Genomic DNA, 27,983 nt, shown 5'->3' with positions numbered 1-27,983 from the left:
ACTTTTTTTTTAAATGGAAATATGAGCAACCTTTTAATTAACTACAGCTGACACCTTACCTTCAATAGGAAACTTCTGGGAAACATGAAGCTGTTTACGGTCAAGGTTTTCAGTCTTTCCTGAGGGGAGGTCTGATGTATCAAAAGCTGAATTTAGCAAGACTTTAACAGTATTGGTATTTACTTTATTTGTAGGCAGCATCTGGGGAATTTCCTGCCTGATTCTAGAAAAAGCATTCATAGAAATTCTTTTGAGGACTTTAACATTCATAACCTTTCTACCTTTCGGTGTGGAAAATGCAGAAGCTAAAGAATTATATGATCCATGTTCCTTTTTTTCTGTTAGCTTCATAGGAGAAATGATTGGGATACAGTTTTCAGTCAGTTTTACTCGTTTAGTTCTCTGATTTTGGGAGGACAATGGTGTAGAAAAGTTTGTTCTTGCAATGCTTTCATCTTTCAATTTTGGTGGAGATGGATGTCTCAAGTTATCATTTGATAACTCATTTTCACCGATAGCAGATTTAACATCTACATGAGTGCCAAAGATACCATCTGAGTTTTGAATACTACTACTATCCATGCCTGTCTGTTCATCTTCAGACTCTTGAATAGAAAACCCTAGATCAAAGTTAACAGGGAACAATTCCTGAGAACAGTCATAAAGATCTTCATTATCCAGAAACTGTTTGCTTACAATATTCATATTTTCAGATATTTTCAAAGTTCTGGTTCTATAGCTTATTAATGATTCCTTGGGGTTTGCATCACTGTCTAGAAAGCATTCATCTGAAATATGCCCTTCAGAAATTTGTCCAGCACTTGGTGCATCTTTATCACACAAATCTGGTGACATTAAAAGTTTGTTGCAATTGTACTTAGAAAGGCTTGCGTTGTTAGCATCAGAAAAATGTTCATCTTCAAATAAATTTATGCCCTCATCTTGGTCAATGGTCATATTTTCCTGGAACTTTTCAGAATCCTCTTTATACCTGTCAACTGAATTTCTGTCCAAAAGGCTATTTGTCAGAGCATGATCTACCATTGTTAAATCGTCCTTCTGAATTTCTCTGTGCTCTCCATTGTCACAGTCGAAGATGTCGTCCCAGCTAAGACCATTATTTGTCTTGCCAACAAAAGTCTCAGAATAGAAGCTTGGTTCTGAATGACATTTACTTATAGAGGAACACAATTTACTGGAGAAATTTAATTCTGAGCATTTCTGAGGGGGAAGTGACGGATTCTGGAACTCTGTGAAAGAGACAGAGGTTTTGCCCTGCAATCCCTCTGTGAATGTGTTGGAAATAACTTTTTGAAAAGGAACAGGCTGCTGGATTTCATTTTCTCTGGTTCTCTCCAATCCTTCACAATCGTGGAGTTTATTCAAAGGTGGAGGAGACTGTGACAAAAGCCTTTTTACATTTGTTAATATTTTTATCAATGAAGGATCCTCAGCTGGAGTTGTGAGTGCAAATGAATCCAACGCTGCTTCAGGTAGGTAAAACAAGCTACATGAAACTGGTGATTTCTCTTCTGTGAAGCTACTGTAACCAGAATCTGCACAGTTTCCGTCCAGTGAACTACAGGCTTGATTCACAGATTGACATTCCTTTACTATTTCATTTGCACAACTACTGACATTTCCACTGAGATCACTTGGAGCAGTAAGTTCATTTAAGTGAAATGTCACATTTTCTCTGTTATCATCTGGTAGACTTTTATGTACAGTACATTCAGAAACAGGGTCCTCTGCAGTTGAAAAAGAATCTGAAATGTTAACTTCTGTACACGGTGCAGGCACTTTCAAATTTAATGCAGATGCTCTTTTTGTGGTCTTGAAGTTGGTTGTTTTAAACAGTGAAATACATTCTGTATCAAGTTCGCTTAATGAATATGAACCAAGTTTTACTTTTGATCCTCGTGTCATGTTTTTTCTGGATGAAAATGCTTTCTGAGCCTTGGAGTTGCTGGTGGAAAGACATTTATTCCTTTGAGCATTTGAGGTTTTAACATCGTCCATATTTAAATAAGGCTGAATTTCCAGTTCATAGCTGCAGTCTCCCTGGTGAGAAACAAACAAATGGAACATTTAAAGTCAGATAAAAACAAATAGATTTTTTTTCTCTCTCTCACACTCATTTAAGGGGAAGGGATTACAGAGGGGGCTTCTATACTGTGGATTTGAAGAAAACTGTACCCAAAACAGCATGTATGTGGATTTACAATCCCTGCCCCCCAAAAACTACTAATTACTCTGAAGTCTCTTCTGTGACAGGGTATGCAATTTCTACAGTCTGAGGCAACATCATGAAGGAAAAAGCAAAGACATGGAGTTTTATCATAGCTTTTTAGAAACTCTGAAGAATCAATGACACTTAACAAAAGCAATTAGTTTGTAATACACTTTCAACTCTGGGATCCATTTTCATCAATGCTTGATAGACTTTAAAGGAATCTAAGATATAGAGAATTCAGCAGGCTTCATTCTTAGTTGTCTGTGCATTAAGTATAACTATATACCCTGGAAAATCAATTTAAGAATCAAAAGGTAATTTGACAAATTAACATCTAAAGATATAAGTGTAGATCTCCCAATATCCAGTAGAACATGTATAATGTACAGCCAATTTCTACATGAACTACTAAAAACAGGCACACAGAACTGTGTGTCATGTCTATGTGACCAGTGCTCAAAAATCTTCTAACATCTAGGTTACTGACATCTGTCCTAATTTCAGGCTTACAAGGAGTTACATAAATGTTCTAGTTTGCAATGCTAAATCATACAAAATGGTTTCTCCAAACAAGACTGCTTACTACTTACTGATAGGTGCAAAGACAGAGTTACAAAAGTCACATTTTAGCCTAAATACATATAATTTCTAAAGACTTAAAATGTCATCTGATAAACTGCTCCACAATTTAGCAAGTTTCAACAGTGCATCAGCTGCTCAGTAAAGTAGGTCATGAGAAAGAGGAAAACAACCCTCTCTCTCACAATGTTGTATTAAACCAACAACCTTGTCAGAATTACTGAGTTTAGTTTTTCCTAATACACAACTGGTTGATTTGGATACAGAGGACAATGCCCTATACTGCATTGTTCAGAGGAAAATACTGTAGTTCTCTTTTAAAAAAGAAATAACGAGGCTTGTTTCAGTGGAAGTTGTTGCACTTTCCAGTATTTCTTTGATCATTACTTCCAGTAGAACAACAAAATGGACCTTACTAATAGGCTATAACAATAAAACGGTAAAGTCAAACAATCCCTCAGAGAGGATTCACAGCAGCAAAATATGACAGCCATAGTAGCAGCTAAAGTAGCCAGTATCATCAATGTGGTTCTACAGAGATTAAGAGGATCTCAAAGAACAAATGAAATATTAGACTAATAGATTAATATGAGTTGGAGTGGTTATACTGTAGAATTGTAGACCATTCTGGATACAAATGATAGCTAGTTTGTATTACAGATGCCTGAAATGGTGTGGCTTCAACAATTTTCTCCTGTATGGTAGACAGGCCTAACGAGCACCTGAGAAAGTCCCCTGAAGCTAACATGTTGGAGTTCCCAGTAGTCCACAATTCACCACTGTTGGAATGCTATCATCATGTATTTTAAAACTGTTCAAGTATGATTAAAAATATAGATGAACTAAACCTAATAAAATATGGATAACAAAGACACATTTGTTGGATCCCAAACTGTTTCAAACAGTTTTATGTACTTGAAAACTTATGTTCCCCCTCAGTCTTCTCTTCTTCAGACAAAACAAACCCAATTTTTTCAATCTTCCCTCATATGTCATGTTTTCCAGACCTTTAATAATTTTTGTTTCTCTTCTCTGGACCTTTTCCAATTTGTTCACCTCTTTCCTGAAATGTGGTGCTCAGAAATGGACACAATACTCCAGTTGAGGCCTAACCAGCGTGGAGTAGAGCGGAAGATTAGAACAGGAGTGATAGGAACCCCACACTGATATTTATTTTACTCTCTATGTGACATGCTGAATAAAAATTATTTCCTTAGTAAGATGAAACCACAAGGGTGCAGTGGTGGTCGTGGGTGTGCTGGAAGCTGAGGAAGCAATGCCAGGGAAGCACTTAACACATTAATGCCTCAGTATAGAGGCACTAGGTTCCCCCTCACAACACTGAGCGCACAGCCCCCAGGTCCCACAACTAAAACTCTCTTTCCCTGAAACCACATAACTTGCTAACTCCCCTTACTCCTACACTTGGCTGCTCATCTCCCCAATGTCTGTACTTTTCCTTACCTTAAACACAAAAAATCTGGAACGTTAATAAAAATAAGAACTGCCTGCATTTAAGGCCAGTAGCAGTTTTAACACATGCTTAGTTAAAATATGGCACAGTCTCAAACTATTTTAACTATCTGTCAACAGGATCAGAATGCTGGCAATATTGCAAAAGGGAACTATCATAATCAAAAGGCTGTAGTGTAGTTTTTCTCCTTTGTCTATAGCTCAACTTCTCTCCCACTGCAATTTTCAAGATCCATAATTGTAATATTTACAATAATGCTAAAGCACCCTCCGGTACACACTTTATCCAGAAAGCAATTTTTAAAAAAATTCATTGAGCCAAAGAAGGACAATGGAAGTAAATACTATTGTAGGCAAAGTATTAGCCATACCAAAAGTATTCAATTAAGCACTGTGTATCTTCAGGCTGATAGCAAAAAAATGGGCTATACCTGGAACCAGCTAGAGCGAATGGCCCAGGATAGAGGACTCTGGAGATCTGTGATTGGCGGCCCATACCCCGATTGGGGTGACGGGCATGAGTGAGTGAGTGAGTGAGTGATATCTGCTCATGATTCTGTCCCGCATTCAGCAGAATTTCCAATTTTGAAAGAACACATAAATCTGTCATGTTCATTCCAGATGGAAAACATATTATTTTAATTATTTTCCTTTATTTGTACAGAAATGCTTAAATTTACACAAATGTATTCTAATTATTAGTCTGTTCTGACCTTGTATAATTTAATCTTCAAGATGTTTAAATGCTATTAAACTGTTTTGGAGTTTAAGGGTCAACTTGGTTTGTTACCATGTTACACAGAAATCCTTGCTAACAGTCGGTAGAAAATCCATTCCATCTGCCCAGTTCTCGTTGCCTTAGTAATAAAGCCACACAAGCATTAAAAGCTTCCTGCAGTACATATGTTTGTTACAAAGGGTCAGACATAAATATATATTTTTAATGTTCCAATTTGTTCTTTGAATACATGGCAAACAGGCTAAAATGGATAACACTTACTAGGTTCTCAATTGCCATAAAACAAAATAAACTCAAAACTCTATTAAATGCAAAATAAAAATACGACAATCTATTTTTAGTTTTAAATGTTTTAATTGTATTTGTTTACTTTTTCGTATGAAAACAGCTGCAGGGTAAATTTGAGGTTTCTTCAAAATCAGATTAAGAGGGCACAATGACAGAATGATAGTTTGTTTTCCTCTTTGCAACAAGCCTATAGAGAATACACAAAACATCTACAGAGCAGGTAAGTCTTCAAACATTTATATTAGAATCAAGTATTTTAAATCACACTGTTCCAAGTAAGTGCTTAATAGTCTCACCATGTACTTCTAGTTTATTTGCTGGTTTTGAACAAAACAGTGTTAATTTCCTTATACAAACCATCGTCGTCTGAAGTGCAACATCTTGGTTATTTAAAGTGGTGGCTCTGACTTGCATTTGCCTTAATATTTCTATTATTAAGGGCTGTAAATTAACGTTACAGGAGAAGGATTAGTAGCAGAACATTTGGCTAACTATATTTATAGTAGGTACTGGTAGTACTCCATAATACCTGAGACTGCAAAGTGATTTCACTTATAACCACACCACTCACTTTCTTAAAACACAGCCTTTTTAGATTGCAGTTCTACAGGCTTGGTCTCTGCCTAAAGGTTAATTCTCAAGAAGTTACAGTAAAACCCCTTCATCCATTGTTGAGATCAGTGGGGGTGGGTCTATACATATAACCACCTTAAGGTACATCAAAACATCTGAAACGTGATATGGCTGGAGTCCTCACTGAGGACTAGTGCCTTAACTTCATTTGAAGAACAGTGGTCTTGATTAAAAGAAAGTGCTGATAATTTGAAAATTGCATCCTGACCACATATAATACACAGTCCACAGGTGCATACCTAGATGCACTATGCCTGCCACAATTCAGGGCCACTGCACCTTTATTCCCCATTAGTAGTCCAGCAAGGGCATGTGCACTCTCAGGCTTCCAGCCCCCAAGCTGCTGCCTCTCAGGTGATGACACACGTCTCTCTTACTGCTGACCAGGGAATTTCCAGGCTGAACAGTTCCCTGAATTCACTGTTATTCCCAGCAAAACACAATTTGCTTCAGTAGGTCTGCTTCACCTCTCCCCTCAGAGACTGTACAAAGTGCAATTGTCCCAGTTATATGGAACCACACAGTTCTTTCTAAACAAGCATATTTTATTCTTAAGGTAAAAGCTCTACACTGAAAACATTAAAACCAATACAAGAACCTATATGCATGCTAATAATCTTACCAGTGATTTCCCCAGCCCCCCTATATTTTTCCAATAAGGGCTCCAGCAGGTGAGTCCTTCACTCCCACTTCTCCCCATCCCCTCACCCCAAGAGATCTCTTTTGTGGTCACAAGTTCGTAACAGCCTCGGCTCAGAACTAACTCTCAGGTCTTATGGGACGTCAGTAAGCCAAGTCCTTCCAACTCTTCCCTAAGGATTGGGGCCTTCTATGCAGGGCCAGCTTTAGGAACTGCAGGGTCTGATTTGAATACTCGGTGGCAGTCCGGGTCTTCAGCGGCACTTCGGTGGCAGGGGGTCCTTCGCTCGCTCCAGACCCCTCGCTGCCAAAATCCCAGAGCGAGTGAAGGACCCCCCCACTGCCGAAGTGCTGAAGAAGACCTGGACTGCCACCAGGTATGTAAAAAAATTAAAAAGGAGCCTAAGGCGCAGGGCCCTTCTAGGCTTTGGCATGCGGACCTCTTCGGCGCAGGGTCCAATTCCAGGGAATCGGGGGAACTGGCTAAAGCCAGTCCTGCCTCCATGAACCAGAGGTCCTGCCCATTTGCTGGATCAGAACAAAGGCCCTGAATCAGTTTAAACTGGGGTTAGATATTCAAAAGTCCTTTCCTTCGTCTGATGGTCTCTGGTGAAACTACATTGGTTCTTTGAACTGTCTTTATGTCATAGGTGATCAGCAAACAAAAAGATCCTCCCCTCCACATAGCTTCAAAGACAGTCTGTAGGTGGGGTTTTGCAATATCCTCCTCCCCAGTACTTCCTAGAAATTTCACTTCATACTTATTGTCCCAAAGAGAAATCACATCTGCTATATTGTTCAACAGTCATTTGAAATTCACCTTATTTCCCAGAGATTGCATTAATCCTTTCTCCTACAGAAGTCCCATACAATTCCCCCACCACAGATATTAAATGTAATTCAGTAAGGTTTAACTTATTTCCATAAGGTTTGCCCAGGACATTGCTGGATATTGTCATATGTGCCACAGTGCCTATATGTTGATGCCTTGATCCTGCAAACGTCTAAGCATGTGCTTCAAGTCAATGGGATTTCTCATGGCGCTTAAAAGTTACATGTGTGTAAATGTTACCAGGATCAGAAACAGGTCCTAAATACATTGCTTAGCCAAGTCTGCACTTGTTGGTTCAAAGAAATTTACACGCTTTATTGGCTAAGCCAAAATCTTCAAGACAATTGCTTCCAGATATTCTTATTTTCCTTTTAGATTTTGCAGGTTTTTTTGCATTTAATTTCATAACAAAATGTTAGTCTTGAAAGATTAAAAACTCCTTAACTAGTAAAATCTTAGAACTAAGGTTATTCCAATATAATCATCTCATCCACAGAACTTTCTGTTAATCTTTCTCTTGTTAACAGCATGTGCAACATCGCCAAGTTAGTTTTGCCAAAGCATGCCAAAGTTTTGGAATTTCCTGACTTGACTAATATTGCACACAATATTACTACTGTTTCCCATTATCTCCTATTTCATAAAGGAATTCTGCATGTATGACTGGCTAGGCATGACTGACTCCTAGACTTTTAGGAGGTGAGGTAAGGTCCCTTAGATTTGTGTTCAATCTATGAATTTGAAACCACACTCTATTATTCAAGTTGATGCCAATATAACATTTTAGCAAATTATAATGTTTTCAATTTTATACAATTAGAATAGCTATATATTTAACATTTTATCTCAACTCAATATACATATTGAGGAGGTGATTCTAGTTGTTCATCAGATAAGCATCAATGTAATGAGGTGATTACGTTGGAATTGTGCTCTCTCTCAAATTACCAGAGGTGGGTACACAATAACAGACAGATTCTTGAGTGCGGTATTCAATTTATACATTTAGATTTTTTTTTTTAATTTAAAGGATAAAGGAAAACATCAATTGGCGCATGCATATAACATTTTTAAAAGTCCCCCCCTCTTAAAACCAGTATTTAAAAAAAAATACTTATTTTACTTACAGATTATTTAAAAGTTAAATAGTTGTTTCAGCTGCCATCTTTCTGAGGTAACCAAATCCATTGCTGACAACTGTTCCTTGTAGGGAGGGTTTTTGTTTTTGTAAAAGGGTAGTTGATTTATCCATTAAAATGTGAGAGAGCTATACTAATTCCAGCTCTCCCAGCTACACTCCCCCTAATGCTGACCTATTATCGGCTCTGGACTCCCCATCCCTGCCGTTGCTGCTTGGATGAACAGTTTAGTTCTCAAAGTGCTGCCTGAATCCCATGAATAAATATGTCTCTGTTACTGCCACAGCTAACCAAGCCTTAAGACGTAGATACAGCTACAATGAAAATTAAGGGAAAGATTCTTACTGATGATTAAGATTATAACAATCTTCTCTCCTAAAATAAAATCAGAAGAGTTAGCATTAGGACTCCACCTGCCCAGAAGCAAGGAGCAGTGCAACTATCATGGCTACTATGACTAAGCCTGCTTTGACCTTAGCACATGGAACTCTGTGTCTCAAGGCTCATCTCCTAGTACTAATTCTGTTTATCTGTCATTATCCTTCAAGATCACTCAAGAAGAAAAGAAAAAAAATGACAGATAAAAGATAATTAGCAATTAGGGTGGGTGCACCTCTGAGAAACTGAGGTTGCTAGAGGGCAAGTTTCACCATAAATTTTGAAATCTCTTAGTGAAATGTTATCCGTCACAAATTCCAGATTCATAATGGAGTTGGCTTACAGAGCTAAGGCAAGTGGTATACTCACCACCACAGGTGGTTTTATACATGGCTTTTTCTTTAAAATGTTTTATATACAAAGGATCTTCACTCTGCAGCTACACCGCACTACATAATTATACAAGATGTGCCTGTTTGCTAGCTTTGTTCTCACATGTCACCCTGACTTACTGATGATCTGCAGCAAATGAGACAGTAGGGAAGACAGTTAGACCAGCAGTGGCATAAGTCTCATGCCAAGGCTAACTAGTTGCAGCAAGAGTTTTCAAAGCTTTCTGCTGTGCGGCCTGGAAGGAAGCAAAAAAAGTCATTTTCCTCCACCATAGCATCCACAAAATCTTAGACGGCAGATTTGTTCTGGGTGGAAGAGCCCAGTAAATCCAGACTGCCTGAGCTCAGTAGCTGATCTGAGCCCACTCCACTGCAAGAAAATGTGTTATTTTGCAGAGAAGACAGATCAGTTTAGGAATGGGCTGTCTGTTTCTATGGTGAGACAGGGCAAGGCTCCAGGGACCAGGGCCTCATCTGTCCTGCTAGTTTCAATCAGTGATGATCACTGGGGTAATAGAGGTACTGAGAGAACTTCATCCCAAAACCTGTGCATGGGATCCACGTACTTCTTGGCTGGGGAAGGCCAGTTATGAAGTACTGGATTCCTGGCTTGAGAAGACTGTCAATGGTTCTCAGAAAGGGCAGGTTGCCGATTGCTTTGAAAGAAACATTAGTCTGGTTTTTGCTCAAAAAAAATAATCGCTTGCTACTGATTGTTTAGTTAAATTTCAGCCAGTAGCGCATCTTCCTTTCTTGAGTAAGTGTGACGTTCCCCTGGTGTTATCCGGACCAGTGATCTGCTAGGTCACTCCAATCCTTGACTCTGGGAGCCAGCTTTACCCTGCTCTGCTGTGAGAACCCCTGCTCCTGGGCTGTTCATGCACAGTCTCTGTCATGTAAGCTGCTCCTTGGATTGTGCAACCAAATGATTTAGTTGGAGATTGGTCCTGCTTTGAGCAGGGGTTGGACTAGATCACTTGTTGAGGTCCTTTCCAACCCTGATATTCTATGAATCTATGAAACTTGCGCAACATTTCATTCTATTTCATTTTATACTCTTTAAAAAAAGTATTATTTCATGTTTTCTCATATTTGCGAAAAACACCAGGCTCTACCTATGAATTCCTAACTAGCCTAGGTCCAGACTACTTGAGGGACTGACTCTCTCCCTGAGCCACCCTCGTCAAAAGAGGGGGCTGCTGGAAGACTGCTTTCTGTGAAGACTCCAAGATTCTGGGACTTGCTTCCCTGCTTCATCTGAAATGGCCTGCATCCAGTGACCTTCCAGGAATATCGCAAAAAACATCTATTTCATAAAAAAGAATGAGGAGTACTTGTGGCACCTTAGAGACTAACAAATTTATTTGGGCATAAGCTTTCGTGGGCTAAAACCCACTTCATCAGATGCATGCAGACTACTACGACTACCACTCTGAAATCAGTTTGATAGGGTTTTTGGAGGGGGCTATGGATATGCTTTTTAGATCATGTCTGGCAGAGTTCCTGTTTGAATTATTTTATTGCTGCTGGGTTTCTGTTGCAATACTCATAAGTTAGGGCACCTACAGCACTGCATAAGCATATTCTGTATTTAAATAAAATAAATAGGAAATTAATCCTCAAAATGCCACAATCAAAATGTACAGTCATGATTATACACTAGAACAGCATTTATTAAATCTACACCATGACACCCGTCCTTCCCTATTCCACGACTGCCTTATGAGCCTTCTCCCACTTAACAATATGTTCATGACTCCAGACTGAGAACCTATGCTCTAGAAGGGCTTTAGACTTCTAGTGTTCTAGGCTGAAATGGAAAAGATTAAACTGGCCCTAAAATGTATATTTATAATTTACCATTAACTCACTTTCCTGGCAAGAAATGCAACTGCAATGTCTCCATTCTCTCCCAATGATTAACCATGGCTGTTCAAGAAACTTTGGCAGCTAAGCAACAGATTCTGATGACCTGGAAAACTTCAGCATACCAAAGAGCAACATTTATGGATTATGCTGAAGCTAAATTGGAGGAAAATGCAGAATAGTGTCAAATTAAAATCTTCAGACTTTGTTGATACATATATCTGTACATAATCTCACCTACACACGCATTTTACTATAAACACCTAAATGCCACCAATCAATGACAATCTAAGGAAATCAATAATATTCCCAACTTAATTTTCATCCCTGCATATTTGATTGGTGTACTCTTGACCTAGCTCTTACCTTTTAAAACCCAAAGGATAAGGTTCTGGGTTTTTTTAGTATTTTATACTGTGATAATTAGAGCACTTTTTGTGAGATATTCCTGAAGTATATTTTCAGTGCTTGTATGTGATACACAAATTCATCATTGTCACGAGTGCATTTAATACGTGCAAGTGATATGCAAGTACTCCAAAACTTTTCATGTTCTTGGACGATTGGTATTGTCCCTTTTTGTGATTTTGTTATTATGTTGGTTCCTTGGTATGTGTTTATTTCTCTTATTGTGAGTTTTCTGAAAAGTGATACCTGGATAATAATAGTTATTAAAACTAGAATAAACTTATGTCATAACATTCTGCAGAAAAAACCAAAATACTTACCTTTAAAACAACAGTTCAATAGCTCAGGATAAACATTTGAAAATAAAAGACTGTAAGTGAGGGATATTTTAAGATGTTCAGTTTTGTAAATATTTGCTGGCCACTATGTCGTCTTTAAAAACTACATACATTTTTTCCTCCTTTCATCTTGACTGACAAAGATACAGAGACTAAAGCACTATGTGGGCTTGTCTACGCACAGAAAAGGCTGTGAAAAGCTATTGCTGTATAGCTATCAGTCAGTATTAACCTAAACTGCTATTGTGGTTTAGATTAACCCACTTCTTAATCTAAATTGCAAAAAGGTACTTAGTGTGGAATAAGAATGCCCACACAAGGAATTAGTGTGGAACAGCTAATTGCACATTAAATTTACACCCAGCTATTTCACGCTCACATCTCTGAATTTTAATGTGGATAAGCCCTTAAACATATTAGAATTTCCTTTTTTTTATTATTATGCAGTTGATGTATATCTATGCTTGCATCCCTAGTCAAATATAGTAACTCAAAGAGCCTACCTCTTCATGTCTCATCAGTTCTATCATTTCCATAACACTAATAAAATGGTAGCAACGATCCGAGTGGTCAACCAGATAGGTAGGAAAGGGACGATTCTGCCAAAGTCTCCATTCAGATAGGGAAAGTTCACGAGTTCCTTCCACTCGAGATGCCTGCAGTTTCAAATAAATATTAACATGAAGATTTCAATCATGCAATTGGTTCACAAAACAAATAGAAACAATGAAGAGACCTTGTGGCACCTCAGAGACTAACAAATATATATGGGCATAAGCTGTCGTGGGCTAAAACCCACTTCATCAGATGCATCAGATGTTGCATCTGATGAAGTGGGCTTTAGTCCACGAAAGCTTATGCCCAAATAAATTTGTTAGTCTCTAAGGTGCCAAAAGGACTCCTCATTCTTTCTGCTGATACAGACTAACACGGCTACCACTCTAAAACAAATAGAGTCCCAGTTCTCTATGGAAACCACCCTCAAATGTCCTGAACAAAAGAGAAGGCCAATAAACTTATTATTATAAGGGAGATACGTCTCTTTTAATAAAAGGAAATATTCTCTGCTTTTAGTCTTGAACTATGTATTCTGTACTATTTTCCAAGTAACCAAAAGAAACCCGTAACTATTGCCATTTGTCATGCACAAAGCATGCGGATCTAAAATGTGAAGTGACAGATGGGGATCCCTATTTATTCTTCGCATCAAGAAAGAGCCCACTGAGTGGGAGTCTTGCCTTCTCTAAGTTAACAGAGGGATTTCAAAATACTGATAATTACTGAACATCATCACTGTGGATATAGTCTTCTTTTTACAAAAGAGTGTATATAAAACTTTTGGAAGTGTTAACACAAGTTATTTGTATCCAACAGAAATAAGTTTCCTATGCCTATAATAGCAGCAGGAGACGACAATATTCTACAAATATTTTAATTTACAGGAAGTGGGTTTCAGATATTAGAAAAATCTCACATGCCAAACAATCTTGGATTACAATTCCCCGGTTCTTTCTCATATAGATATCAGAATGTCCTTAAATTATATTTTTTAGATAGGCTTCCTTAGAACCTTTTAAATTTTATTCACTATTCAGAAGTCTTTAGGATTATTTTCCCTGTCAAAGGATTTCTTTGAATTGTTCTCAAATATATGAAGAAGAATCTTGATCTGGGAAACACATTAGATAATATTCTGTCAGCATCTAGCATCACTATAGCAGAAGTAGTTCAGATTTCTCTATAATATTACAATAATTTCTACACTGTAAAATTATCTGATCAATTCTAATATTAAGGAAAGACACGTCCAAAAATCAATGGCAGAGATCCACTTCTGTAATTTCTTCTGAGTCTTCTAGTGACATTACATTAAGGTTGAACTTACTGCTATTTCCTCCATATTTTCTAAAGTTTCAAAGCGACTTTGAGACAATATTGGTTCTTTGACTCCATCACTTTCTCTTAGTTTGTATAAGCTGTTCCATACTTCAAATTCCTCTGATGTTAGGAACCAATTTTCACGTGAGTCTGTTTGCTTTGTGCCTGCAAATGGATAAAAATGAAAACATCTTAGGAAAAATAAATCTATGTAACAAAGAAAAAGACACAGTGATTAATTAGGACCTCATATGATACCAACCACAGGAAAACAAATTCCTATTGCCACATTGGTAGTAAACATTAACCTTTTCAGTCCTATTTTTCTTGTATACTAAATTTGTTAGCATATTAACTTTTCTCCCAGAATCTTTCTGATATCAGTAAAGAATGAGTTTGAATTTGAAGGCCAGAGTGCTGGTTTATAACCTGTGAGTGATCATATTCACATGACCCAATACTGAGCTATACTTTATTATGGCTGGCACCTCCAAATATGTGGGGAAATATATGTCCAGGAAAGAGACCAAAGTACGGAAATATGTATAAACAAGAGTGGGTGGCTGATGAGAGGTGCCTAAGATTTAGTTATGGTGTTTGATTGATAAGAGGTACTTGTTATTGCAGATGTCTTCTGTAATGGATAAAATAAGGATCCACTGAAAGATGTTTATGTTAACTCAAAAAGAACTGGAGTACCTGTGGCACCTCAGAGACTAACAAATTTATTTCAGCATGAGCTTTCGTGAGCTACAGCTCACTTCTTCGGATGCATAGAATGGAACACATTCTATGCATCCGAAGAAGTGAGCTGTAGCTCACGAAAGCTCATGCTGAAATAAATTTGTTAGTCTCTAAGGTGCCCACAAGTATTCCTGTTCTTTTTGCAGATGCAGACTAACACAGCTGCTACTCTGAAACCTCTGTTAACTTAGTAAGAACTGGCAGTTGTCACAGCTATCAGTAATAATGACCAGATTAGAATCCTCTTTAGTTTATCAATCATGCATCTTAAAGATATCATAAGGAAATTCCATCAATAGTTAGGTAAAAAAAAAGTCAAAACAGGTCATAGTAAAGTTAATCATGGGAAGTATTTTCCCTCCAAAAAGAATTTCTCTGTCTTAGAAGTTTTGGGAGTTAGACTGGGAATTAACAGTCGGCATTCCAGCAAGTACAGAGGAAGGAACCAAACTACCTTTTCTTCACCTACATCAAGTGGTAAAGTATGTCTTCTTTCTGTATTCTGGATAGTGCTGTACTAAATACTGATTGTTAATCTTTGATTGAATAAATCTATTTCAGCCTGTTATTTGATAATCTCTAATTGCTATTGACTTCAAACATGCAGCAACACAAACTGAAATGGATAGGCAGAAGAATCAGTTAAAAGCAAAAAAAATTCAAATGTTCTGTTTTATGGAGGAGTAGTGGAGAGAGGTGCGTGTATACTTGTAAACAAACACTGGCATGCCCTGCAGGTGATGATAATTGTCACACAGGGCAAACACGGTCCCTCAGTTAATCATATGTTGCCAAAAGACCAAGGAGAAAACAGAAACTATCGGATGGAATTATTGCACTGCCTAAACAGTGAAAATCTGTTAAAACCAAACAACTGATTAATCCCTTAACTATTTTGGTCCCCATTTTACCTATCAAGGGCATGTGGATGGGGAAGAGAGCACACAGGAAAGAACTAGAGCAATCTTCGGGGAGAAGGAAGAGAAAGTAAGCAGAGTACCCAGAGTGCTAATTCTTGTCCTCAGTTGACACCTTATGTAGCCAACACCAAACTCCTGAAATGAACACTCTGGCATTGAGGCATAAGAACAATGGAGTGAGTCCTTAGTTCACAAGGGGCCTACCCCACTGTTCATAACTGTCCTTTCCAGGTGCCTCACTCAGATGTCACAATAATACATGACTTTCATATATCAATTCAAAGGCTGGTTCATGATATATGATCATAGGTAAAAATAAACTGTAGAAAGAAATTGGTTACATGTAACTTTTACACTTATATGAAAGGCATATTTGTTCTCAGTATATTACAGTATAAACATAGGCAGTTTTTCAGATTACACATGACATAGAATCACATCATAGAATATCAGGGTTGCAAGGGACCTCAGGAGATCACCTATTCTAAAACCCCCTGCTCAAAGCAGGACAAATCCTCAGACAGATTTTTTCCCCAAATGGCCCCCTCAAGAATTGAACTCACAACCCTGGGTTTTAACAGGCAAATGCTCAAACCACTGAGTTATCCCTCTCCACATTCACCTAAATTGCTTTAAGTGCACAACCACTCAACACACATCACAATATTAATAAGAGCACACAATAATTTTTCAAATATCACTTTATGCTGAGACACTAAACAACTCCCATACCTCCAGAAAAAACCAACCTCTCCCACCTCACCTGTGAGAGAAAATGGATCGTATATGGCATCAGACTTGGAAAAAGGAAATTGGACCAAACACAGAAAGCAAATTCCAGGGTGGACTGTCTTCCAACACCACCACCCTGCTTCCAATCATACAGTACACCGCTACCTCGATATAACTCCACCCAATATAACACGAATTTGGATATAACGTGGTAAGCAGTGCTCCGGGGGGGTGGGGCTGTGCATTCCGGTGGATCAAAGCGAGTTCAATATAACATGGTTTCACCTATAATGCGGTAAGATTTTTTGGCTCCCAAGGACAGCATTATATCGAGGTAGAGGTGAAGTAGGAATCATCCACGCAAGAGAACCAAATTTAAAGGTACAGCATAAAGATCTGCAATATCGAGAGCCAAAACCTACTTGTTTTTAACAGATAAAAAATAATAATAAAAAAAAATCCATCCAATTTCACCCATCAACTTAATAGGAGCCAGTGCAATCTTTGGAGCAAAGATTAAATAAGTTCCCTGCATTAAAGATCTACGTAAACAGGTAGATTCTGTAGAAGTTGAAGTTTCTCAGCATTTTATGCTTTTAAAATACTCCATTCATCCCATTGCCCGAGACTAACCTTATTTCACCTCTAAAGTGCTTAAGATTAATAAAGATCAACGTTCCTTAAAGACACTTAGTGCCAAAAGAAAGCTGTTTATTACTTTGCTACGTTACAATCCATTATATAATAGTACCATGCACCAAGGTTCAATGTTAGGAGGCGAGAAACAGAAGCACTTAAGTAGCACAACCAAAGACTGGCTTTAAAGAAGGCATGACCTAAATAGCAGAGAGAAACAGTTCAGCTTTGTTTAAGTGTTAGGAATCAGATTTGTCTCTTTTGTAGTATCTTTATGTTTCCAAAAATCCACAGAAAGGGAAATTCTTTGTAGTTGTAAACAAAGGATTTAGAAAGCAAACTCCAGTGTTATTAAATGCTGTTACAATGTCAGTTTCAAGAGACTAAATGGACAAGCTAAATATTTAGCAATTTTGAGGGAGATGGAGACGTGGAGTAAGAGAGACACTTTATAAACGAAGAGGGATCAAGGTTGACCATCTCAAAAATGACATACATTAAAAATAAGCTTCTGGTTCCATTTAAGAGACACCACAGAACTACAGATATTTCTTTTCCAAGAAATTGTCATATACATACGCAACAGGAGCACCTATTCCAAGGAGCTTTCAGCCACCTGTAGTGTGGCTTGGGTCTGTGGTCAGTCTGGAGAGCAACTTCTGTCAGGGTTCCCCTTCCCTACCTGTCAATGACCAGATGCCCTGAAGATTCTAAAAGATACTCAGATACATAAAGAACAAAAAAAAATAGGCCCCAAATGAACTATTTACTCCCTTAGAAGAGTTAAGCCTCCCTGCTCAGCTATGACAGAGCTCAGGAAAGAAAAAATATTGCACGTGTGCTACCTTCAAGTTGTCACTAACTTAAAAGAACAGTGAGAGTATATGGAGGATCTCCTGTGCACTGGTTTTGAAACAATAATGCAGTTATGGACAAGATTTGAGTCTCAGAAACCGGTACACAGATGATGTTCCTGCTTTTTTGTTTGCAATAATAAAATCTCACTCATGGCAGAAATGTGATCACCTACCAATGGGTCCATTACATATAGATATACATGTACGCACACATGGGAACAAGTAAGTCTCCAGACCATCCCTGGAACATACACTACTGTTTGCGCTTTTCACAGTGGCATCACTACCTTGAAAATCAGAGGGGTAGCCGTGTTAGTCTGGATCTGTAAAAAACAACAACGAGTCCTGTGGCACCTTAAAGACTAACAGATGTATTGGAGCATAAGCTATGTTGCTTTTTACCCTGAAATGACTGCTCCACTCAAACTGAAGGTATACCTTGTATTTCTGACCCCTGCCTTCCTGTTAAGGAAGAATTCAATTGCTTAGAATGCATCTCAATATCTAAAGCTATGGGCAAATACAGACTCTGTGCTCCTAAGTGTTTTCATTTTCCATAAAAATTAAGGAAATAAAACTGAAATCAGGTCTCTACTTGCTGTTTACTAATCTTGCTATTTGACATCCAGAATGTGTGTAAGAGCACGTCTACACTACCCGCCGGATCAGCGGGTAGCAATCGATCTATCAGGGATCAATTTATAGTGTGTAGTGTAGATGCAATAAATCGATCCCCGATCGCTGTCCTGTCTACTGCTGAACTTCAGCTCGGTGAGAGGCGGAAGCCTTTGCTTTCCAGCCCCAGCTCGGGGCCTGCCGCAGCAGGGGAGAGAGGGCACATCCATCGCATTAGAAAGGTAAGACTACTGATATTAAAATATGAGTTGTGTGCTTTTATTTGTAGAATAAAAACTGTTAATTATTATAAAGTTTTTTTTAATATAGCGCTTTTATCCAAAGTGCTTTACAATAGTTAGTTAATGGTACAAACAACATTTGGAGAGATCATTAGGTGGTCCGCCAAGCAATTTTCAAGTAGTCCACAAAAAAAAAGAAGTTTGAGAATCACTGGACTAGATGATCCTTGTGGTCCCTTCTAACCCTATGGTTCTATGATTGTTTTTCTGCTCTCCTCCCCGTGAAGAGGAGTCATGCAAGCAGACTCCTCCTATCTGCTGAGTTTGCAGCTCAGAGCACATGGCAGAAAAGGAATAAAGACCCCAAACAAAGGAACTAACTATCTCTATGCTGCCTAGATTCTGGGGAAGGAGGAAGAACGCGGAGTACTTGTGGCACCTTAGAGACTTAACACATTTATTAGTCTCTAAGGTGCCACAAGTACTCCTCGTTCTTTTTGCTGATACAGACTAACACAGCTACCATTATGAAACCTGTCACCATGGGGGAGGAAGGTGTTTCTAGGAATAAGCAAGAGATCCCCAGCTTCTTAGCCTGGGTTAGCCCAAAGAGCAAATAGAGCTTGCTGATGATAGAAGCCTATATTACTGTAACTTATTTCTGTGTCTATGTTTGCTTGATTTAACCTTGTCAATAACAATCTAATTTCATTCTCTTCTTTAATAAACCCTAACATAGGTTACTATGTGATTGGCTACAAGCACTGTCTTTGGTTTGAGACTCAAAGTGCAACTGACGTGAAGTAAGTGACTGGGTCTGTTGGGATTAGGAGTAACTTGAATATTGCTGTGATTTTTGGTGTAAGGGGCTATCAATCATAAAGATACGCTCACTTGGGTGGCAAGACAGACTGGAGTACTCAAGGGGACTGTCTGTAACTCTGTGTTGAGACTGTTAAAAAGTCTTTGAAGAGTTGGCACTTAGTGCAGTTGGTTGGTGAAATCTAAGCTTGGAACTCACGATCAGTTTGGGGTTTATGCCCTGGTTTTTACCAGTCTGCCCCTGAGGTTGGTAGTCATACTTTTGCGTCGCCTTTGAGTTTGTCACACATGATGCATTTTAACACCCACTGGGTAAGGTACTTCATTTTTCTGTAGTGTACAAACTTGCAAAGGTAACACAGTGAAGTGAATATCAGAGTGAATAATGACTTGGTCCTGAACTAAGAGAGTGTTTACAATTTAATACCATGTTATTTTCCTGTGATGTTTATCCTTTCTTGAAGGATCCGGGATATGGGGAAAGCGGTGGATGTGATATATCTTGACTTTAGCAAAGCTTTTGATACTGTCTCCCACAGTATTCTTGCCAGCAAGTTAAAAAAGTATGGACTGGATGAATGGACTAAAAGGTGGATAGAAAGCTGGCTGTCGGGCTCAACGGGTAGTGACTAACTGCTCGATGTCTAGTTGGCAGCCGGTATCAAGTGGAGTGCCCCAGGGGCTGGTCCTGGGGTCAGTTTTGTTGAACATCTTTCTTAATGATCTGGATGATAGGATTAATTGCACCCTCAGCAAATTTGCAGATGACACTAAACCGTGGGGAGAGGTAGACACACTGGAGGGAAGGGTCCAGAGTGACCTAAACAAATTGGAGGATTGGGCCAAAAGAAATCTGATGAGGTTTCATCAAGGACCAATACAGAGTCCTATCCTTAGGAAGGAAGAATCCCATGCACCACTACAGGCTGGGGACTGACTGGCTAAGTAGCAGTTCTGCAGAAAAGGACCTGGGGATTACAGTGGATGAGAAGCTAGATTTGAGTCAGCAGTGCGCCCATGTTGCCAAAAAGGCTGACGGCATATTGGGCTGTATTAGTAGGAGCATTGCCAGCAGATCGAGGGAAGTGATTATTCCCCTCTATTCGGCACTGGTGAGGCCACACCTGGAGTACTGCATCAGGTTTGGTTCCCCCACTACACAAGGGATGTGGACAAATTGGAGAGTCCAGCGGAGGGCAACGAAAGTGATTGGGGGCAGGGACACACGATTTACGAAGAGAGGCTGAGGGAACTGGGGTTATTTAGTCTGTAGAAGAGAAGAGTGAGAAGGGATTTGATGGCAGCCTTCAACTACCTGAAGCAGGGTTCCAAAGAGGATGGAACTAGGCTGTTCTCAGTGGTGGCAGATGACAGAATAAGAACCAATGGTCTCAGTGTGGGGGAGGGATAGCTCAGTGGTTTGAGCATTAGCCTGCTAAACCCAGGGTTGTGAGTTTAATCCAGGGGTACGCAACCTATGGCACACATGCCGAAGGCGGCACGCAAACTGATTTTCAGTAGCATTCACGCTGCCCAGGTCCTGGCCACCAGTCCGGGGGGCTCTGTATTTTAATTTAATTTTAAATGAAGCTTCTTAAACATTTTAAAAACCTTATTTACTTTACATACTACAATAGTTTAGTTGTGTATTATACACTTATAGAAAGAGACCTTCTAAAAACATTAATGTATTACCGACACGCAAAACCTTAAATTAGAGTGAATAAATGAAGACTCGGCACACCACTTCTCAAAGGTTGCCGACCTCTGGTTTAATCCTTGAGGGGGCCACCTAGGGATCTGGGGCAAAATCAGTACTTGGTCCTGCTAGTGAAGGCAGGGGGCTGGACTCAAAGACCTTTCGGGGTCCCTTCCAGTTCTATATCTATCTATATATATATGGAGATATACCTAATTTGCAGTGGGGGAGGTCTAGGTTGGATATTAGGAAAAACTATTTCACTAGGAAGGTGGTGACGCATTGGAATGGGTTACTTAGGGAGGTGGTGGCATCTCCATGCTTAGAGGTTTTTAAGGCCCAGCTTGACAAGCCCAGCTGGGATGATTTAGTAGATGTTGATCCTGCTTTGAGCAGAGGATTGGACTAGATGACCTCCTGAGGTCTCTTCCAACCTTAATATTCTATGATTCCTTGATCTGCCTTTTGTGAACTATTTTTCAACAGGAATAATCTTCTCTAGTAATTTTTTAAAAAATAGACTTTTTCCACTGCTGTAGCATGGAGGGGACAAATCTAACAGATATTAAGATATAGACTTTCTGAGCTCAGTTAAAAACTTCATTGTTACTTAATGAAGTGAATGTAATCTGTTTGTTCTGAAGTATAAAGTGTATCACTTGAGATGGAAAGTGCTAAAGTATCCCGATTCTAAACTTGTTCCTTCAAACAGATTAGAATGGTTAATACTCAGAAAGCTATATGAAAGATTTTCTTGTTAACCAAAATGAATCTATGATGTCCAGCGCACCACACTATTATGTTTGGACCGTACTGCAAAATCCCCAAACCCTTCATGCATGTTGTCCGAAAGTAACATAACATTCAGGAGCACTTCTGGAGCCCTTTTTAATTTGCTTTTAAAGCTGAACATTCAGGCAGGATTTCTGAAGTCAAGTTTTACTGAGTTTTTGTAAGCCCCCTTGAACAACAGTGTAATATCACAGGTCAACATGGTTTTGCCTTCAAATGGAATGTGTAGGGAAGTCATGTGACGCAGCCTAGCAGCTAAGCAGTGTTTCAATGAGCTCCCTACTAAATCCATTTAATATAATCTCAATAGATAATTTTTTGGCTCCTAATAATTATAACACAGAAATAGCTTTTTACACCAGTATGAATTTTTTTATGAGCATCAGTGAAGACAAATCCTGCCGAATTTAGTATCCAAACCAGCAGCTGTAGAAGAGTGGGGAGAGACCAGGACAACAGTCAAGGTGACTGAGTAATTCGGTCTGCAACACCCAGCAATGTGGCCACTAAGATCGAGTAAAAAATTAAACAATCAGAAATTATAGTCTTGTCTACATCAGGCTCATTTTTTAAATATTTCCCATTATTAACATCAGTTCTGCTGTATCACTGTTAGCAACCTCAGCATCCCACGTGAAAGCGTTGGCTGATGACACAGTACCAACCAGATGTGCTCTGACCAGAGGGTTAGAAGACATGGTGTGGAGAGTGGTATCTGCAGCAAGGGCAAGCAGTCGTATGTCATTTGACTAGTATTTTCATCCTCCATGACAAATTATTCAGCACACAATAAAGTTCTTCAGTACAGTCATAACCAGCCTATAAATATGATATTTAGACATTTTAATTTACTCCATACACTTCAGTCATATAAAACCCTACAGTGACAAATATAGAAAGGTTTTACTGCATCAGCATTTTCCATTTTATTTCTGAGGGCCCTTTACCAGTTATACCTCTGGATTCCAGAGCAGGCTCAAAAGCAGCACTATCTGATCCAACACATTGGACATTAAAAAGCCAGATTAGGGAATTAGCAGTTCAGTAATATTTTAAAAGTGTTTAAAAAAAAAAAAAAAGGAATTTTAGAAAAAGGTAGCTCATTGTAATGACCATGCTGGTGAGATAGCACAGGGATGGAGGCAGTGTAAATACTCTGATTAAATAAAATGGCTGAATCAGTCTTCTGGAGAGTAGCTTATGAGTCACAAAAAGTCTCTGGGGAGCACCTGCAATTTGTGTAGATCAGTTTTAAAGTCTAAGGCCTTCCATGAGCTCTTAATTCTCTCAATATCCAGGTCAAGAGGGAAAGCAGACACATTCTTATGTGAGAGTAGCATTCGTTGATGCGAAAGTTCCAGTACAAAGGAAACAAGCTCAAAATCCCTGGTTTGGAATTGTCTGGTCGTACTAGGAAAACGATCTTCCTTTTCCTATGATGTGCTGAATAACTGTAACCCTTCCTTCTGAGTCCTGATATTTCTAACTGCTGGTATGAACCAGCTGGAAACAAAGAGTCTCTCCTCCCCAAACCCTCATGCTTTCTCAAGCAGGCATCAGCTTCAACAGAGCAGCACCACAGTGGCTGACCATCAGCTGCTGGAAGCCTGGCAAATTCCCAATGTAGACAAGGCCTCAGAGAGGTAAGCTTCCGAGAGGAGAGCTTTCAGCAAGAATCAAACTTGCAGGCAGCTGCTGCTCAAGGAGAGGAAAGTGGCTAATTGAACATGCTGTAACAAGTGACACCTGAGTCTGGCATGGGCAACGGGACAGAAACAGGAGGGAGCAGAGTCTGCAAGAGAGTCTGGAAGTTTTACCAAGTTCCCTTCCTTCCAGGCCTTCTCAAAAGCTGGTTAAGAAATCAAGCCACAGAGGAATTAATCCTACTGAGTTGAAGAGGCTGCAGGCCTCTTTCTTCAGATGCTTACTTCTGAAGCAGAACAGCAGCAATTTTAGGATCCATTTAGACGAGATACCTCTCAAGTACCTACCAGGACTCAAAACTCAATGGATCTTCATCCTCCCAGGGGAGAAAGAGAATGTATCAAGATGAGAGGAGGTGCACTAAGGGCTGGCAGAAAATGGCATAAGAACTGTACTACAGGCTGGGCACCTAATTCCTTCCCCTGACCCTTGAGTACAGTCCTGACCATCTGAACCATATCTTAGGTAGTACTCAGGCTACTGGAGGGATGTGAGGGCTGGAGTTAAGATGAGGTTGCCAGAACTTCAGAAGTATGATTGCATGCACTTTGGTTGGTGGCAATGGTCAAACAGCTCACTGTTCCACACGATGAGTGGGCTATTACAGCAAACACTATATCTAAAAAATAGCCTCTTAAACAGATTACTCAAATAATTAGGATCTCTGGTTTAAAAACAATAATAGATACTGTTCCACTCACCAGCAAGTACATTTATCTCATAGGAAAAGAAATGTGCCAAGCAATCAGAGGACACAGTGCGATTTCACACCAATGAGCAGCGTTGTACTAAAATGCAGAGGAATGGGGAGGCATGTTGGCACATGTGGCTTTGAATCCATCATCATCAGCGATCCCTCGAGGTCAAGGATGATCTCTTTCACAGGTTTTATTTTGATGGGTCCTTTGGTGAGTGAGGAATCTAATCCTTGAGCCACAAACTCATTGGCAGACATTGCAGGTGGTGTTGGAAGTCAGGCTTGGGCCAAGATTGTTGTGTGACAGTCATCTGTCCTTTCTTTTCCGGCGTTTTTCTGCGATCAGGGCAAGGTGATTTTCCTCAAAAGTGGACGTCCCTTTTTTGACAAGTCTTCACTAGTTATCCCTATCCTGGGCTGCTGTCTCCCAGCGTGTGGTGTTGATGTTGTATCGCTTGATGTTTATCTTGAGGATGTTTTTAAAGCACTTCTTTTGGCCTTCCAGTTTCTTTTCTCCTTTGGTGAGCTGGGCATACAGTAGTTGTTTTGGTAAGCATACATCGGGTATGAGCGCACAGTACCCGCTCCACCGCAGCTGTTATTGGATAATGAGGAACTCAACACTGACGATGTTGGCCTCTGTGAGGACACTGATATTAGTGCGATGATCCTCCCACTTTATGTTGAGGATCTTCCAAAGAAAGTGCTGCTGCTGGCATTCCAGGTTTTTCAGGCGTTTTTTGATAGGTCACCCAGAGTCACAAGCATAGAGGAGAGTTACCACCACTTTATAAACTAAAAGTCTAGTATGTGTTCTGATGTCATGATTGTTGGCCAAAAGCAACGCTGGAACAGCAGATACATTTTTACCGTTTTAAAACCCCAAATTAAAGGATTCATTTGCAACAAAAGACATAAGATTTGTCACTACGAAAAACGCATCAGCATTCTTAAGTATGATGTAATAAAAAAATTTCAGACAAATTGTTGTCTGCTGAAACAACCATATATTGGTAATAAGTAGAGAACTTTAGAGCTAAACAATAACTGTAAAAAGATATATGTGACATAAGTATATTACTTTAAAACAAAACCACAGATCAGAGGCTTACTCAAGTTCAGTATATGAATGCAGAAGAGTATTTGAAATTACAAGCAAAGTTCTAAGTAAAAAAATTGAAAAGGCATTTCAAAATACAGTAGTGATTAAATTAATGGAAATAAATGAACATTTTACTCTTGGTCTTATAATTTAGATTGTTGTCTACAACATCTAGAAATATTCGTTTGTTTGGCACCATAGCCATAAGACCAGCCATATTGGGTCAGACCAAAGGTCCATCTAGCCCAGTATCCTGTCTTTGATCTCAGTGTCTGTCCCCTCCCACCTCCCCCCAAGTATAATCTTACAAAGCTCCATCTTTTTTTGAGAAAAGGGATTAAGCAGGATTTAAAGACATATTCTGTTTATGTAAGTTTTCAATAGTCCTATAATGAAGTACTAGAATTCATTGACATTTTCCTTTAGGTTGTACACCACTGGAATGAGCCAAGTTGTTTTCAGAGATGAATTATCAACTCTTGGGAGCAGAAGAGAAGAAGGGAAGGGGCTAGATTATGTCTACTACAAAAACTTTTAGCAGGAACCTAATCTCAATTGGTAGAACAAGCAGTTCCCTGGACACAAGCTGTGGTGTTGATCACACCTTTACCTTTTCTACTATATTAGAAGAGTCTTTGGTAAGAAGAGGAGAACCCTCAGAACAGATAGGAATAACCAAACAGGAGAATGAGAAATAGCCAACGGTATCTACATGAGGAACAAACATTTAATAATGGGTTCTTCAGTTTAAGCAGAGAAAGGTATAACATGACCCAAAGGCTATTAGTTGGTGCTTGACTGGAAATGAGGCATAATTTTTTGGCAGAGTGTGTACAGGGAAATTAACCATTTGAACAATTTACCATGGTGGATTCTCCATCATTAATTTTTTTTTTAATGAAGACTGGATGTTTTTCTTAAAAAGATCTGCTCGAGGAATTATTGTGGGGAAGTTCTATGACCGGTGTAATGCATGAGGTCAGATTAGATTATCACTATGGTCACTTCTGACCTAGGAATCTATGGTTTCAATGGATCAACTCTAAGTCCCTGCCATTTTTCAGACTGAAACAAGAGCTCTGTAAACAGGGAGCATTGCATCTATAGTTATCTGCTAAAATGTGGTGAATTTTCAGCTGTTTTTCTATTATTATTAAAATTAGTCAAGAAAATAATTTCTGCTTAAGTTACGGAGCCTGATAAAGATGCAAAAACATTTTGATGCAATATTACTTGTTTAAGACCTAGCAAACACTTGGGAGTTGCATTAAGGAGATGTCAAGGTTTTTTCCCCACTCTGAACTTTAGGGTACAGATGTGGGGACCTGCATGGACCCTTCTAAACTTAATTACTAGCTTAGATCTGGTAACACTGCCACCACCCAGAATTTCAGTGTCTGGGGCACTTTCTATCCCCCCAAAACTTTCCCCTCCCTGGGTTGCCTTGAGAGGCTTCACCACTTCCCTGGTGAACACAGATCCAAACCCCTTGGATCTTAAAACAAGGAGGAATTAACCATCCCCCCCCTTTCCCCCCACCAATCCCTGGTGAGTCCAGACCCAATCCCCTTGGATCTTAAAATAAGGAAAAATCAATCAGATTCTTTAAAAAAAAGAAAGCTTTTAATTAACGAAAGAAAGATAAAAATCATCTCCATAAAATCAGGATGGAAAATGCTTTACAGGGTATTCAGATTCGTGTAGCCCAGAGGAAACCCCCTCTAGCCTTAGGTTCAAAGTTACAGCAAAAAGAGGTAAAATCCTTCCAGCAAAAAGAAACATTTACAAGTTGAGGAAACAAAAATAAGACTAACACGCCTTGCCTGGCTAATTACTTACAAGTTTGAAACATGAGAGACTGACTCAGAAAGATTTGGAGAGCCTGGATGTACGTCTGGTCCCTCTTAGTCCCAAGAGCGAACAACAACAATAACAAAAAGCACAAAGACTTCCCTCCACCAAGATTTGAAAGTATCTTGTCCCCCTATTGGTCCTCTGGTCAGGTGTCAGCCAGGTTTACTGAGTTTCTTAACCCTTTACAGGTAAAAGAGACATTAACCCTTAACCATCTGTTTATGACAGGAGAAGTGATACAAATAGCTGATTCACCCTATACACATTAAGGGAATAACTGATTCAAGGATGCTGAAAGAACTGGAACTTGTATATAAACAACTGGTCTCATTATAATATTAAAACTGAAAAGTTTTGAGTAAGATAAATTATATTTTTACTAACGACCCATAACACTTATGAACAGTTTTGTGCACGTTTCAGGATCACAATGCAGTCAGGACATCAGCTTACACCAATGGTTCTCAATCCGCGACCCAATCAGCACACAGCTGCGGTCCATGTGACATCCTCAGGGCCATACAGGTAGTATTGGATATGGCCCACAATGGTAACTAGGTTGAGAACCACTGGTTACACCAGGGGTAGGCAACCTATGGCACATGTGCTGAAGGTGGCACATGAGCTGATTTTCAGTGGCATTCACACTGCCCAGGTCCTGGCCACTGTTCCAGGGGGCTCTGCATTTTAATTTAATTTTAAATGAAGGTTCTTAAACATTTTATAAAACTTATTTACTTTTCATACAACAA

General features: G+C 39.2%; 1 protein-coding gene across 1 annotated transcript in view; it reads right to left on the bottom strand.

Annotated features, from left to right (window-relative positions):
* FANCM (FA complementation group M) overlaps window positions 1–27,983 on the bottom strand; it is a 178,589-nt gene that overhangs the window by 32,784 nt on the left and 117,822 nt on the right. The window contains 3 exon segments of the mRNA XM_075065865.1: window positions 60–2,061; window positions 12,441–12,593; window positions 13,823–13,980. Coding sequence (XP_074921966.1) covers window positions 60–2,061; window positions 12,441–12,593; window positions 13,823–13,980 — 2,313 coding nt within the window.

Source organism: Chelonoidis abingdonii, chromosome 4 (assembly GCF_003597395.2).
Source record: "Chelonoidis abingdonii isolate Lonesome George chromosome 4, CheloAbing_2.0, whole genome shotgun sequence".
Lineage (NCBI taxonomy): Eukaryota > Metazoa > Chordata > Testudines > Testudinidae > Chelonoidis > Chelonoidis abingdonii.
The sequence above is the reverse complement of the archived record's forward strand: the minus strand, read 5'-3'. Positions and strand labels throughout refer to the sequence as shown.